General features: G+C 40.2%; 2 protein-coding genes across 7 annotated transcripts in view; both read left to right on the top strand.

The window, feature by feature from the left end:
- Window positions 1-4,060, top strand: part of IL17RD (interleukin 17 receptor D) — a 60,728-nt gene extending 56,668 nt beyond the window's left edge. For all 4 annotated transcript variants that reach the window (XM_017832378.1, XM_017832379.1, XM_017832380.1 and 1 more), the window contains one exon: window positions 504-4,060. In XM_017832378.1, coding sequence (XP_017687867.1) covers window positions 504-619 — 116 coding nt within the window. In that variant the 3' untranslated portion in view covers window positions 620-4,060. The remainder of the gene's footprint in view (window positions 1-503) is intronic.
- Window positions 4,061-8,035: 3,975 nt separating this feature from the next.
- Window positions 8,036-16,348, top strand: part of ARHGEF3 (Rho guanine nucleotide exchange factor 3) — a 115,154-nt gene continuing 106,841 nt past the window's right edge. For all 3 annotated transcript variants that reach the window (XR_001877631.1, XR_001877630.1, XM_017832385.1), the window contains exon 1: window positions 8,036-8,140. Coding sequence is in view for 1 of the 3 variants with exons in the window: in XM_017832385.1 (XP_017687874.1) it covers window positions 8,106-8,140 (35 nt within the window). In the remaining 2 variants the exon portion in view is untranslated. The remainder of the gene's footprint in view (window positions 8,141-16,348) is intronic.

Genomic DNA, 16,348 nt, shown 5'->3' on the forward strand with positions numbered 1-16,348 from the left:
CTGTCATTGAGGATCTCAAAGTAGATCTTTCTTCTTTAAAGGACAGTTTTATTTAATCTTTGAAATTAAAATCATAAGTCACATTATTTTTAATACTATTTACATAGTCATATAATTAGTAATACTTCCTATCTTTCAGTGTAGGTCCTGTGCAGATTACTGATCTGAAAAGAAAAGATTCTCAAAGAGATCATCATATTGGGCATCCTCAACTGAAATTCAAACCAGTTTAATTTTGAGGAAGCACCAACAACCAAGGCTTTACCAGGTCCATTCACTAGTAAGGCCTTCCCTAAGATATCCTGCCTGGGGAGAAAACTGGTATTGTTTCTTTAGATAAGGTGTTGCTGAGTGTGGTAGTTCAGCCTCTGGGATGTATGGCAGGATGGTCCAGAGGGTTTGCATAAGTTTTCTTTGCATTGTTTCTAAAATGTTGACCAAGTCCAAAATCAGTGTTTCAGTTAATAAATCTCTTCAGTTAACTTTTTTGTTTCCTTTTGTAGGGGAAGAAGAACCTCCTGTAATCACTGCTCCAAAGTTCTTAGTGCCTGGAATATGTAAGGCAGAACTTCACTGCCACATCCATACTGATGAACTGCAGGCAATTGCTCCTTTATAATCCATTACCACGTTGTTATGCATTGCCACTTTATCAACAGCTCTGTTTGTGATTTAACTACCACACTGTCTCAGCACTAAACCTACTTGAAGGAAAAAATAGTTCCCTGAAGAAGATCTGTTATTCCATTTTTTGTGGCCAGTAAACTTTAATCTGTTGGTCTTTTTATAACAAGTCTTTCACGATTTGAAAAATGCAGCATGGAAAAATAGAAGTGAATACATTCCAAAATTATTCCTGTTATAATTTAAATGTTATGATATCACACTGTTTACAGATGCCATAATCATACTATTTTTTGCTAGAAATAATTTTACAACTGGACATAAAATAGCTTGGAACATTAAGTCTTAGTAAATTTTGTAGTCCAGCCTCTAGTTTTAAGTGCTGATGTACTTGGTGGCAGGAGTGTTGTAGTGAATGAAAGCAGGATTTTTTTTCAGAAGTAAGATAAAATGCCAAAGGTGAGATCGAGAAATTCTCCATAGGAAGAAATTTTCTTTTAGAAATGTATGTGCTCCTTTCCTCAGTCTCCTCTTTCTCCCAGATGTTAATGTGTCTCAGTATTTAATTTCAGATGAGTGCATGTCTTCCTATTCTGCATTAAGTTCCCGTCTCCCCTCCCCAGTCTGGCTGTGATGACTCACAAATAGCACCATTCTGAGGCTGAAGTATCATTTTTATAACAGACAAAAATATAGGTCCTCCATATGCTGAGTGATACCATGGAAACAAAGTTTTCTATTTTCTTCCTGGAAAGGCTAATGGAAAGAATACTTTGAAGAGCAGATTTTATATGGAAGATATCATTCTGGATTTGCTCAGCCATGAGATGAGGATGCTTTATGGGGAGGTTCGTTTTATCCTTCAAGAACATGATGCTATAAAATCACCTGGGATAAAACAAGCCAAAGACAAGCAGTTAACAGGAAGAAATACTTTATTTTGAGCCAACCAGTAAACAGAAGCCTGTGAGTTACTTTGCAGTTCACAATACTTATCATTACTTAGTGATTAAGACAGTGAAGTGTTGCTGGTGTTATATTAAGAAAATAGCAAAAACTACAATGGACATGTTTATTTACAGGCACAGAGCATGCATGTCCTGTTTTCTGCAGTGACCAGGTGGGTGTATCTTCACCCAGAATGTCCCTCCTGCTTCCAAAGAGCAACTTCTCCTAAGTAAAATACACCTATGTAACTGCAGTTCTAGGCACTATTATAATAAGCATGATTACAGCAAATAGGAAAGGACACCTCAGCAATGTGTCTTTGCTAATTTTGCTTATGGAGGCAGATTCTGTGTCATTTAACCCATATTCACATTCCACTAGCAGGAGGCTACTTTAGGGAGAACTAAGGGAGAACTCCAATACCTCAAATATTCTCTCAGTTTTGATAGAAGAGAATTAGACATTGCTAACTGTTACATTGTATTATCCATTTTAATAGTGTGAGCTAGAACTATTAAACAAGTGATGATTTTGGCTAACTGAGTAGCTTTAAAGCTCCTGGGTTGTTTTCATGGGTTGTTTTTGTTTTGATTTGGTTGGGGTTTTTTTGCATCAGTTTATATTTAATCATTTGAATTTCCAAATAAAAGCCTCTTGAGATTGTTGTCACAGGTGGAGTAAGAAAGTGCTGTAACAATTATTTGAACATAACCATCGATGTCAGAACTTGGACGTGCTTTGCAATTGTAATGTGGAATTCTGTGATCAATTAGATGTATGTGTTGGATCTGGAGGGCCTTGTCCATTAATGTCACGTTCCTTACTCCTCTTGCTTTCTGAATGTCGAAGAACACAAACTGGAAAACCTCAAAACTTGCAATATCTAAGTAAGTTTAGGTAGCTTTACGTACGCAGTGAACCACCTGCACCTTCAATGATTTTTTTTTTTAATGCTGTGCCTTGGGCTGTATGAAAGGCAACACTCTCTGTGTTTCCCCATTCTTTGAAGTTGAAAAATTCCTGGGTCAAACCAGGCAGAATCATTTAGAGGTAAATGCTCCTCCACTAAATCCAGCTATGAAGGATCTTGTTTTGGTGCAATTCTTGTTGTTTTAGTAGAGGGAGAGTTTGGATTGGTAAGCCAAGGCAGAAAGGTGCCACAGTTTGTGTGCTGAAGATCTGCTGTGCATTGAAACGCCAAAGCTGCAATTTCTTTGTTAGCTGGTGAAGGTAATGCTGCTTTCAACCATGGGAAGTCCCAGCTCACCTAGTGTTATTTTATGCTAAACTAAAGATTGGGAAGATTTCCATGTTCCATTAAATTCAGTAGCAGAATTGGTATTATGAAATGAAATTAAGTTTTCATTTTGAGCTCTAAGAAAGCTGAGTTTTGAAAAGGGGCAAAGGCAGTTGCACAAAGAATAACTTGTCATTGATGTTTTCATTTTTATTTCTTCAGAATTTGCTGTACAATCCCGCAAATCTCATTTGTTAATTATAAAAGGTCTATGCAGATGACAGTCAAATGTGTTAGAGAAGGGGGGCCAGAAAAATTCCTTAATTCCTTCTTAGCTTAAGGTGGAAATGGTATATTGTATGTACTAAGAAAAATAATTAATTGAAAATATAGATTAGGACAGCCCACACTTAAAATGTACAAAAGTGAGAGAAGTAATACTTAATCTGATTTAGTATAGTTTTTTTACAAAGCCACAGTTCTTAAAACAATTAGAAAAATATCTTGTATATTGAGATACTGGAAGGACATAGTACTGAATTGGCAAGAATTCTTTATTTTTCCTGTAACGAGAATAACAGCAAAAATCCTTGTAAAAGTTACTTTTTAAAAGACAAATATGTTAACACACATATTAAAGGTTAGCTTACTGGTATTTTCAAGCATTAGTAAACTCTAAACAGAATGTTTGTAGTGAAGGGATCCCCTTGATTTCTGCTAGACTGAAGTGTGTGGATATTGTTTGGATGGTTTATAATGTATTTTCTGGGAGGGTGGAAAAAACATTGGAAAACTGAAGGCTCAAGATATGGTGGTGTGTTCAGCATTTTGAATGATGAGTATTGTTGTTACCATGATTTGTACCTGTAGACGAACACATCAACTGCTGAAAATAGGATGCAGCTGACCTTTGCAGAAATAAATTTTTTATTATACTATAATTTAGAAGTTAAATATAAAAATAAAATATTTTTGTTCAGTTTCATCCCTTGGACTTTTCTTAATAGTATTAAGAAGAAATGGCTTAAAAGTGCAGTAGTTTAGTTCTGCACACTTTGAGTGCAGTTACACACAGCACACAGCCAACCAGACTTGCTAACTGCTGTTCATGCCCTGCAGCTGGAAGGGAAACAGCTATTTTGGGGGGTGTTTATTATGGCTAAGCAAGTGTAAAAAATTTTCTAAAACTTCTGTATTGGACAGACTGGATCTGATTTGATTTTATTTTTTAATAAAACTGCCTTAATGTGATTTTATGTAATTGTTTTTCCTATGTCCTCTTAGAGTTCATTTCCAGCCTCAACAATTCTGTGATTCTAAGCATGTGAGTAGTGTTATTAATTCAAAGGAGGACTTGGTAAGTTATTTCTCTGTGTCTGAACTGGACTTCTTTGACATGCATTATCCATATGTATATTCTGCAGTCCTAATCTGTGTGTCCTCTGCCTTGGAGCCCTGTACATGAGCTCTGAGAGCTGTTGGCCAAAATTCTTACACCTTGAGGATGGGGAAGGATATGCTTTGAAATGAGGATGTGCATATGGATAATACATCTCAAAAGAGTTAGGGGAGGAAGCTCTCCTTTTGCTTTTTTTAATCTGGCATGTAAATATTATGGTGACTTGATACTGAAATGATACACCCCTAAATAAAGAAAAAAAAACAAACCCAAAAAACCACACAACAACCAACACTTTGAGTTATAGTGCAAACTGTGTACTGCACACAATATCTGCATTCAAACTGTAACTGGTCAGCCCCAGATTATTTCTTAAAGGCTGTACTATAGATCACCTGAAGGAATTTTTCACTCTGTCAGCTATAAATTATTTTATTTTACTTGCTGTCATCTGTTGCTGCTTCTCAGACTCGCAAAAACCAGAACAGTGACCAATTTATATATTTTATACACTTTTGTTCTTTACTGTCTTAGAACTGATTTAATAAAGTGTGATTTACCTCAGATGTTATGGGCAGCTGCACTGTGCACAATGTTTAAAATTTGTAGCAGTCTGTGGAAAAGGGGAGATTGGTCATATTGTCCTGCTCATAAAGAGCAGAGGAAAAGGAAATGTTCTTTTCTCACTGTCAGATGTCACCTGGATGACAAGAGTTGGTGCTTGCCCAAACCTACCTCAGCACTAAAAGCTCAGTTAGTGATTTTTGTGTTTTATTTGGACACAGGTACTGTGGGAGGCTGGAAGTTTGAAAACGTGAAGATATTAAAGATTTTGGGGAGGGAGGAAATTTTAGTTATATATAGTTAGATGTAATAACTTATTAATAGACATAATAGTTGTGATAGTAAAAATCCATGGAAGAAGAAATCAACATCTGGAGAATTTTCTTCATCACTTAATAAGAGGAACTTATTTTTAATGTACAGGGAGCTGTAAAAATCAAACTTTTTTCCAGACTCTCCTGGGAAGGTCACAGGCCTTGACAATACGTGGAAGATTGAACTAGTATGAGTGAGTGTATGGAATGCTGTCCTCTTGGGCTGCTGATTTAGTTGGAATTCTAACTATTTAGTCGCTACTGGTGTGCAAAAAGATCTACTTGAAGAGAGGCTTGTTGATTATATGAGTCAGGTAAGTTTATTTCAGAATAGCCCATCAATTTGGCATTTTGTGTCCACGAGGGAAGTTGTGCATCTGTGGTTTCACATAATTCTAAACTGTAACACATCTGCTCCCTGAGCAAATTCTGTATTAACTCTTTGACTGTAAATCGACATCAAATTTTTCACAAAACTTGCTCTGAATTTCTATAATAGCCAACCAGGTTTATGATGAGATTTTACTCAACCAGAAATACTTGGCTATTTATAATCATAATCTAATTTTGCTAGGGAACACAGCATTTCTTACTAATAGACATGGAACCTGAGATTACACAAAGGACCTGGGAGACTGTTATAATAGTTTTTTTTCTATTTCAGAGTAAATAAACTTTTGAAGTAAACTCTTCCCTTTATTGGAATCTTGACTATTCCCAACAACTGCAAGCCAACTGTAAACTTCATTACTTTTGACAGTACAGTAAAAATACAGATCAAAACTCAAAGTGGAAGTCACCTTTTTCATGGCTGAGAAATTTTTATTTCTAGCCCAGTTACGGAGGATTAAACTTGTCAAAAGATTGGATGCCTTGCATAGCATAAGGGAGAATGAAACACTTGGGGAACAGACTTGTTTTATTTATTTTTTACATAATTACTAAGCTGTGCTTTAAAGAAAAAAAAAGTTCCCAGAAGGATTTTACATCAAGAAAACTAGTGCCAGGAGTATTTTCAGGGCAGGTAGCTACTACCCTATAAAAATAACCTATAGTGCAAGTTGTGGAACTATAGTCATGATTTAAAAGTTCTTTTTGGCAACATTTTCTAAGCCTTTTCAGAATGCTGTGGCCACACCCTTTCTAGTAATGCTTTATTTCTCAGGTGATTCAACCAATGTCAGTGGGTCTGGTTATGAAATCAGATACTAATAATGGGAGTGGGACACACATCAGAGCAGTTGTTTAGTGCGTCACAAGTCAGAATTTTTTCCCTCACCAGTGCACAACAGGTCATATAAAGGCCATAAGCAAGTGTGTTTGTCTTTGTGTTACATGAGAAATGGGAAGGAACTAGATAAGAAATAGGAAATGGATCCACTTCAGAACAGAGATGGGACTGGTGGGAGCTGAAGGCAGAACACAGAGTTTCATGTCTTGAGCCATAATGGTGCTTCTTTCAGCAGCCAGTCAAGGGATTTGGTTAGAGACATTATTACTGCATCTTTTGCCATTTTGCAATAACTTGTGTGATAGAACAGCAGGACACTGATTGAAGTCCCAGAGTTCTGTGGCACCGCTGCAGCAAGTCATCCACTGATGGAGCTGGGTGGGAAACAGAGGGTGGCACGGCAAGAACTGCAAGAGAAGGAAGAGGTAGGTTTGGGGCAGACATTAAACAGTGTGTTTTATTTCCTCTCCAACACCCCCCAGGGACCTCTAAAGAGTGAGTTACCTTGGGGCAGACTCTGCAGGGGCCTGTTTCAGCCCCTTAGCACTCCTTGGTACTGCTCCTCTGGAAGTGCATTGCTTGATGGGAACCTGGTTTGCAAGAATGACTCCTTTATAATTTTGATGAAAATCAGGAGTGATTTCATTGCTGTCAGTTACATCATACTTATTTCAAAATAATTAAAAGTGAGAATAGAATTAGACCTACTTGTCTTTAGCAATGTCTAATACAGGGGATGTACCCATAAAGGTCATGAGTCATCAACAGAAAGGAAACTGTCTGCTCTTTATTGTAGCTTTTGCAAACATGCCAAGGTGTGTTTAGGTGTTAGGAAGGAAATCACCATCTCTTTGCAGAACAGTTGGACAATGCTCAGCTACTGAGGGTGGAGTGGGAATAACAGTGACAGTGAATCAGGAAAGCACGGCAGGATTCGTATTTCTAAACTTTACCCTCTACTACTTTACCCTGCTACTACTGCAAGAGACCTACCACCTACAATTTCATTTGACTTTGCATATGTTTAAAATCATGTCATTGTTAGTATTTATTATTACACTGATCTAGTACATATAGGCTTTGGTCACAGAAAATAAGATTATTATACACAGTACAAATGCATACTAGATAGTCCCTGATATAAAGTGCTCATGATGTACTTGCTTCCCCCTTCACACTGCTATTTTTTTTCCCTGATCAGGAGGACTTTTGAGTCTATTTCCATACTATTTCTTTCATCCAAAACACACATGCTGTTACCCCCTGTCCAGTATTTGTCACTACTTTCTCTAGGTTTTTGACCTAGTGGAACCCACTCCTGGTCGCTTGCTGTTAATCTCGTTTGAGGTACTTCGCGTGTAACTGGTGCACTTGGCCATTTTTTGGTCCGTCTGACTTCTGAACTGTTCTGAACACCAACGAGGCTTCCACCACCTTCTCCAGGTAGGACACGAGGGATCCGAGGGAGGCCAGAGTGGCCAAGCCCGGAGCCCGGGTGGGCATTTTAGAAGGGACGCGGAGCGAAGGGGAAGGACAGGGGATCCCATCAAAAGAGTAACCGGGAGCCGGGAATGAGGAGCCGGAGCGGGAGGGGAGGGGAGCTGGGCGGGGCTGGCGGCGCGGGGCGGGGCGGGCGAACACTCGCACTCCCACACACACACACATCCCTCCCTCCGCCCGCCCTGACAGCGCCGGGAGCCCTGGAACCCCCGCGTCCTGCCCACCCTCCGCCGCCCTTTCTTGCCCTCGCCGGCGGGTCCGGGCCGGGGCGGCAGCTCCGGGAGCCGCATGCCGGGGGCCGAGCAGGAGCAGGAGGGCGCAAGGTGAGTGCTGCCCCTCGGGGCTGGGCAGGTGGGCGCTGCCCGGCGAACCTGGAGCGGCTCGGCTGCTCCGGGATTAGCCGGGGGCAGCCGTGGCGGAGCTGACCTGGGGGACCCGCCGCGCCTTGCGGGACCCCGCACGGAGCGGGGGCGGTTCGGGAAGGGACTCCCGCCAGCTCCTGGTGCGGGGAAGGGGACGCGCCCTCCTCCATCTCCTCTCGCCCCGCTCCGGCGATGCCGGGGAGGCACAGGGGGACCGCACCGCCCGAGCTTTACCCCGGGGTCGGTGTGGGGAGGCGGGACCCGCGGGCTCCGCTCGGGACCCGCAGCCCTGTGAGGGGCCCCGGTGAGGCGGCACCGGGCGCTCGACCCGCTCCCTCTCGGGGCTCAACGGGCGATGTGCCTTTATTTGTTTGCGTTTTTGAAGAACTTTTAACGTTTATTTAGTGGCAGATCTTACACGAGTGCGGGTTTAGGAGGAAGGGCCGCGGTGCTGGGAGCTGCCGCCGCCTCTGAACCCCGCGGTGTTATCACGGACCGGCGCTGCCCCCGGTGCTTTTTGCCTCGGCGGGGCCCGGGGCCGCTCTCGGCCCTTCCCTCCTCCTCGGGGGAGGACGTGGGGGGAGGTTCGAGCCGAAAGGAAAGTGGAAAAAAACAAACCCGGAGCGTAATGACTTACACTTGTGAAGCGCGGCACGGCAGCCTGTGAAGGGGCTGTAATGAGAGACAGCGCTGATTAGCGAGGCACGGACCGGCGAGCGCCCCGGTTCGAGTAGTTGGTGCAGGTGAACTCGCGGTGCCGGGTCGGGGCCGCGCTGCGGGGTCAGTGTGTTACAGCTCATCCTGCGCTGTGCTTGGCACAAATCCGTGATTTACTGGGGAACCATTTACATTAATGCAGGAACTCCAACTTTGGTAATGAATATCTGTGTTTTTCTTCATAGTTCTTCTGTCTTGTGAATGTATAGATCTTCACGTATACCTTTTCCATGTATGCCTACACTCATTGATATAATTTCTAGTTAAATGTTATCCTTTAGTGCATTTTCATGGTGAAAGGTCAGAGAAAATTTGTTCATCCTGAAACACTTGTCATATCGTTAATTTGGTTGCATACTTAGTTCTTTAGCACATATAGAGGTCTATGAAGTGCAACAAGTTAGGAGATGGATGTTGTATCTGTTGAACAGAAAGTTCAGAATAGAAGAAGACATAGGATTTGGAAACAAATGGAGTTAAAATATTTACTGCAGAATAAAAGGGTTTGCAGAATGTAGGTAGCAAAAAAAAAAAACTGAGCTGCCCTGGGGCAAATGAAGTAAGGGAATGCACAGGAATAGCTTTGGCTTGTCCTTAACTGGATTTAGCCCTTCTATTTAAAATTCTTCTATGTGTGACATGATGCCTGTTTTCAGTAAATATTTGTTACGCAGTTTCAGTAAACAAGAAACCATATTGTTTTGATCAGAAATCCTGTTCAATTCCCCATCGCAGTCGTGCGTATCAGTTCTCAGTGTGACAAGGCCCCGTGACCCGTGCAGACACTGTAACGTTCAGTATCATTCCCTGCACATTCTCCCAGACCTCCGCTCTGTTTTGAATAGCTCACTTCTTCTCAGGACTGCTTTTGTGTAGACAGTTGTTCTGGCGTCAGTCCAAGTTGTGGGAGTCGTGTGTGCGCATGATTTGGAGGTGTATTATGTGGAGTTGCTTCCAGCAAGTGGCCAGTGAGGCCACATGGCCCTAAACAAAACTGTTTTGTTTTGCTGCTCATGAATTGCAGGGGGCAGTACCTGCTTCTGCTCGGGAGTTTATGTGTAATGTCTTCATATTAACTCAGGAGCTAGTTTTTCCTCATGTTAAATCTTTTGCTTTAGGTGTTAAAGAAAATTAACCTGACCTTTTAAATTTTGTTGGTGTTAGAGTTTTATTTGTATGTTTTCAGTGGTTTAGGTTTTTGAACAATCTCTTTTGATGATATGTGTTTTCTGAATGTTTTTTGGGGAACCATCTGCCCGCTGCTACAAATGTTGTAATGAATGCAGTTAGAATCCTTTTGGAGTGCTTTATGTGTATGTATTGTACTGCAGATAACAAATTACTTCTCCTAATGCACCTCACACTTATACACTGAGTAATAGGTAAGAGTTGCCACTTTCTTCCTGTGTAATATGTAGGGAAGCTGGGAAATGATACGTTTGTGGAAGACTAAAAGGCCTAGGGTTCTATAAACCACACACTGATTTATTTTGTTTAACTGAAGTAGTGTCTATGTAAGTCCCTTTGGTTTTTTACCAAATTGTGCCTCTTAATTTGTGAGGGTGTGTTGTGGATTCCAGTTGTCCAGCTCATATGAAATCTGGAATTAACAAATGGCTGCAGTCTTGCCCAAGTCTTTAGGAGAATATAGAATTACTGTACTGTAGTAGGTAAAAAAAATTGGAAAAGAAAGGACTTGGTGAATGTGCTTCAGTAACCTGTGATTAACACACACCTGTGCTTTGCTTTTGACTATAAGAGCTACAAAGTAGCTGTACTGAAATAAATGGTTCTGTAGCATGTGACTGTGGTGGTCTCCACCCCCAAATGTAACATAAAGGATGTGCAAACAAACCAAATGTGTTCTCCCACCCCGTGTCTGCCAGGGTGGGACGTGCAGTGACGTGCTGTCAGGTACTGAAGTGTGGGCAATGATTAACTTACAGGTGCTCAGCACAGCACAGGATCCAGCTGAAGGGGTTTGCTGGTGAATGGACCAGGCTGTTAATACCTAAACACAAGGGCATATGTACCTGTACATTTATTTACTTCCTAGTCACATGCTATGAGTAGCTTGAGGATTTCAGATCTGAGAAGGTGTTTGAAGTAAAGTGTATCTCATACAGACCACTGCTGAGGGGCAGTACTTGAGGGCATGGCCAGGAGTGAAATCCAGCAATTCCCTCCAAAAAATTGTTTAAACTGGACAAGAAGCAGAAGTTTTATGTTCTTGACAATAAAATAAAGAGAATTTTTGCCTTTCATGTTAAACCTTTATGTATACAATCAGAAATGTAACTGGAAAGGTGCCCTATACTGTTGTTTTTATTTTTTCCCTTTCTGTATAGAGTTAATTACCCCCTTAGTCCTCCTAACACTGCAGTTGTAATCAATGTGTGGTACAACTTGTATTCAAAAAGATTTACTGGCTTTTATACCACTGAAGCTTATATAAACTTGGAAAGTTGGCAGGAATTATCTGGACCTGTGTGGTTTCTGTAGAACAAGAACAGCTGCTGTGCTGGTATCATCTCTCAGACATTTTAGTTGTTAAATAGAAGTACAGCTTTCATTAGTTTATTTTAAACATTTCACCATTTTCCCCAAATAAATTTTTGGGTTTATAACTGGGAGAAGAGTATGTCCATTACACTGCCTGCACTGTATTAGGAATCCTACTGATTTTATGTTAGATATAACGGTAGTGTTCCCTCAGAAGGTTTTGTCTGGACCATCACCTGAAGACCACAAGGAACTATTTGGTCAGCCTGTATTTTGGGGGTGACTGACTGCTTCTGCCTGTGTGTGGCCCTAACTGATGCACCCACAGAGCAGGTGGTTGGGAGAGGTGAGAGGTGTAGGGATGGCAGCACCACCACGTTTGTACTGACATGTGCTTATGATGGGGGCACCCCAAGCCTGGTGTTCCCCTGTAGATAGTGAGGTTCTTCTGTGAGTATGAGCCCTACAAAAACCTGGCCTACAGAAATAGGTGCTGTCAAAAATAGCATTTGTTGATGCCCCACAGGTAAGTAATTAATATCCTAGAAAAAACTCTCTCAAGTGAGTTGATTGCTGTGTGGAGGGGTGATCTTGCAAACTTTCCCATGTAAGTTTGGATTTTGACTGCACTTAGCAATTGCAGGTGAAAAGCTGGAAAGACTGAAAAGAAGATAATTTTAGGACAATAGATCTTTTTGTCTACCACTGAATGTATTAAATAACCAAGAAAATAAATGCAAAACCAACCTGAAACACTTCAATGATGTATTAAATTGTGCAGCACTCCTGAATGAAATAATCATGATTATTAAGACAGAGGGCTGAAAGGATCATCATTTTAATATTAAGGAGGAAATGTGACACCATTCCAGGCAGATAAAATCTTGAACCTGCTGCAGTTCCCTGGCAGTGATTCTGACAAAGGGGGAAATGGGTTGTGTTTGTCTCAACTGGGGTGGTATTCCTCTTGTGTTTCATTTGTTCTTAACGTGTGGGTTTTTTTGAGGATAAACTTCTTTATTCTGAGGGAGGCAGGAATATGTTGAAAGGATGAGAAGATATGAAGAAGTTGGGCAGTGGTTGCATTCATTTTACACTGGGTATGCATGCTGGATCTCGTTTTTCTTTTCTTTTTCTGAGTCTGCCATTACCCGAAAAAGACTTAATATCAGTGCTAGTTTCAGAAAACACATCTTTTTTATTTAGTAAATTATCCCTTAAATTTGCTTAGCTTTGTATAGCCCTTTTAATATTCTTTACAGAAACAGCACAAATATTTATGGAAATAGTTTTCCTCTAGATAAAATCTAGATTTTAAAAAATCATGGAAAAATTCTTTGTGTTTATTGTTACAACTCTTGAATAACAACTTATTGTTGTTATTCAAATTCAGAAGTTTGAAGAGGATAGAGTTAAATGAATCTCAAATTGCTGACTGTATGAGTCACTAAATTGGGAACATAAATACTCATATTCTTTGGAAAGAACCTCTCAACATTGTTTTCCTGCATAGTGTCAACTGCAAAACACAATACAGTATGTTTAGCTTACAAGTAGTTGTATTTGCATTTGGAATCATAGTTTATGATAAAAGTCAGATAACTTTTTGCCCTTTTTTGCTCGTCCAACTGACTAAAGGTTAACACTAAGTCTCTAGTAGAAGCTCCATTATTATACTGTTGTGTTTTGTGTGCTTGCTTTGTTGAAAAGCAATAAAAACTTGGAGAGGGAGAAAAGGGTAGAGAAAGGGCCAGTGCTGGAGAGCTCTCCTTGCACACTGATAAAAGGGATAGGTTGTTTTGTTTGCTGTCTGGTGCTGAAGCCAGATACTGGAAATAGGAACATCTGGATCTTTTAGTCCCGAGAGAAACAGATTTGTCTCAGAATGACATATGTAATTTCAACATCACTGACAAAAAAATCCTTCATATCTGTTTCTTAAATGGAATATAGTACTTAGTGTTCTCTGTATTCTGCCTAAACAGCATATTCTCTTTAAAATGTTCTGTTCAAGTCTTTGGAAGTGTTTCATGATTTCAGATTTTTTTCCCTAATCAGATAAGGGAGGTTTAGTTGTGTGTTGTTAAGACACAGAGTACTGAGGCATTAAATTTTTTTTTTTACCTGATAAGTCAATCAACTTTCATCCCTAACAGTGACATGTAAGCTCAGAAACATTCCATACTGGGCCCTACACTGCTCAAGTTTGAGTTGAAACCATTAAAAGACCAAAAGCTTCTGGTAACTTTATAGATTGGTGAATTTGAGAATGGTGTCTCATAGCAGGCTGTATTTCTCCAGCATGGAGGATTGTTCCATGTCAGTGCTCTGGCTTCAGCCTGGAATGAACTGGTACTTATTTATTTATTTAACTGTTTTTACCTTTTAATGTCCTCTGTGCAGAGAATAAATACAACATTCATGCTATTTCAAAAATAAACATTGCCTTTTTTATATGGCTGGTTAGGCTGTCTCGCTGTCTATAGCAAGTGTGTGGGGGGGGGTGGGAGAGGGAGCTGAACTTGGCACTTGCTGTGAGACAGGATCATTAGATTATTTTAAAGCTTCTTCTCTGTCATCTTGGAAAGTTCTGACAGACTCACCAAAATGTGCAACGTCTCTGAACTATTTCCTACAAATATTTTTGTATATACACTTATGTACAGTACCTATATAAAACTTAACTGCACTTCTGAAGAGGAGGCAAGGTGGCTGTTTCTAATAAAACGCCTTCAGAACAGGAATAAAAGCTCTCAAAAATATGTGTTTGAAAAGGTCCTCTGAATCTTCATTCCTTAGTGCATCAGGTGCATTTTTAGAGAGGGTAGGTAATGATATGCCACGTGTTCATGGAGGTCAAAACTTACTTGAAATAACCATGGTGTGTGTGAAAGGAAGTTTATGGTATGCTGGGCTTGGGTTGAAGTGGTTCTACAACGTGGAATTCTCAGCACTGGCTGCTGCTTTGAGTTGTAGTCAGGGGAAATATTCTTGAAGAGCTTCTTGAGTTCTCTCTGATTTCCCTGAAGTGTGCTGCAGGCAGTTGCAAAACAATTTGAAGGAAAGTTTGCTTTTAGAATTTATTGTTATGCAGTCGAATAATGAGGTTTTGTTTAAAGTTTAAATCTGCCCTTCAACAGCTGTTTGCCCAAGGCGGGAGCTGGTTTGGAGCTGAGTGCTATCAAGATGGGAGATACTGTGTGCTTGCTGACTTTGTGTGAGGAAATGGGACGTTTCAGAAAGAAATACAAGAGTAGATATGTTCATTCACTAGAAATTACAGATTTTTGTACAGCTAGTAAGGAAATGGGACACTGTCTCTTTAAGGATGTTAGAATACATGTTTGCTAATTGGTAATCTGTGTTTGGGTTTTGTGAGCATAAAGACATTTGTTTGAGAGAATGATGGTGTGTAACACTCAGCTTTTTCTTTGTAGCAGATGCACATTAGTGATGCTATTGCCTTCTTTTTCATTAAAAGGAATAATGATTTCTGCATTGAAGGGTCTTAGGGTTCAGTAAACCTTTTTTCTGCAGTTCTCTTATCAACTAAGTATAACAAGAGACTATTTCAACAATGCAAAGCATTTTAGTGAAGGTGAGGAGCTGTGGGAACATGTTTCATCAGAAGATATTAGTTATTTTTGCTTTAACTGTAGTGGAGCAAACAGCTGTTGAATGATACATTATTTTTTAACAACCACTGCTGTGAATATCTTACTTGTCTAGAGATACGAATAGGGAGTGGAGGGAAAGGCAAAAAATATTTTTAGCCTGAGGATCAAAGTGTATCTACACTTTGTAACACAAGGGGAAGGGGGAAAAAAAAGGGAGGAGAAAATGGGCTTTCAGTAGGGAATCAGTTTTAACAAGATTGTTAGATATAAGTTACAGGCTGGTTTGAGCCCGTGAGCTGTTGTGAATTCAATACTTTTCTTGAACCTTCTCATTTTTTCTGTTCAAATGATCCTGTGATGCTGTTCTCTGTAGGTTTTCAGAGTGCTGTGCTATACTAGATTCTTTACCCCCTGCTTTATTTTTGTCCATTTAAGGGCAACTGCAGAACTCCCAGAATTAAATAGCCATGAATAAAATACACTTAAATATAACTCACTTTTCAGTTGTTGAGCTAATAGCTTACCACTGCTAGACTTTTCTCTACCATTATGTGGTGTAAAAATCTACGGCAGGTGAACTGATAATGCTTCAGATAATCAAAGTTACTGTTTTTAATGGAAGCATAAAAATGTATTTCTTTGTGGAGATAATAAGAGAATTTTGGGGTGCCTGCTTATTTCTGGGGACTCTAGTGTTGAATAAGCTGTACTTGGTCAGAGAAGATGAAGTGTGCTGTATTTGAGATGTCTCCTCAAACCCAGCAAGGATGTTTCTCCAAGGCTGTTTCCTCAGTAAGATAGTGACAGTAGTGTTAATCATAGCTGCTATAAATAAGTCTTTGACATTGTTTTCCTATGTTTTTGTTCTGGAATTGCCTTTTGCCCACTTCCTGCTCTTACAGCACAGCACAATCTCTAGGACAGCACCTAATCCAAGTGCATGTCCCTTATCTGGAACAGGCGAGGCTCAGTGTGCAGAGGCTGAGGAACATCTGAGGCAGAGCCTCTGAAATTAATATTCATTGACTTGTCTTGGCATCTGGCTTCAAGTTGTTAAGAGGGAAGCTGATAGATTTATTTTCCTCTTTCAGGTTTCATCATGTATCTTGCCTGTGCCTTAAAGTTCAAGTCCAAACAAGAGTTGGATGGTGATATAGAAAGAGGCACCTGTGAACAGCGTATTTTTTTTTTTCTGAACATTGTTCCTTTGCTTCTCAGATTGCATTTTATTTTCTAAGATGTTGTTATTTTATTACTGGAGGCTAATTTCTGAGGATAGTGGTAGTAGTCTGATTGTGTGTGTAGAGATATATATATTTAAATATATGCAAAA

This window comes from Lepidothrix coronata, unplaced genomic scaffold (assembly GCF_001604755.1).
Source record: "Lepidothrix coronata isolate B3197 unplaced genomic scaffold, Lepidothrix_coronata-1.0 Scaffold202, whole genome shotgun sequence".
NCBI lineage: Eukaryota > Metazoa > Chordata > Aves > Passeriformes > Pipridae > Lepidothrix > Lepidothrix coronata.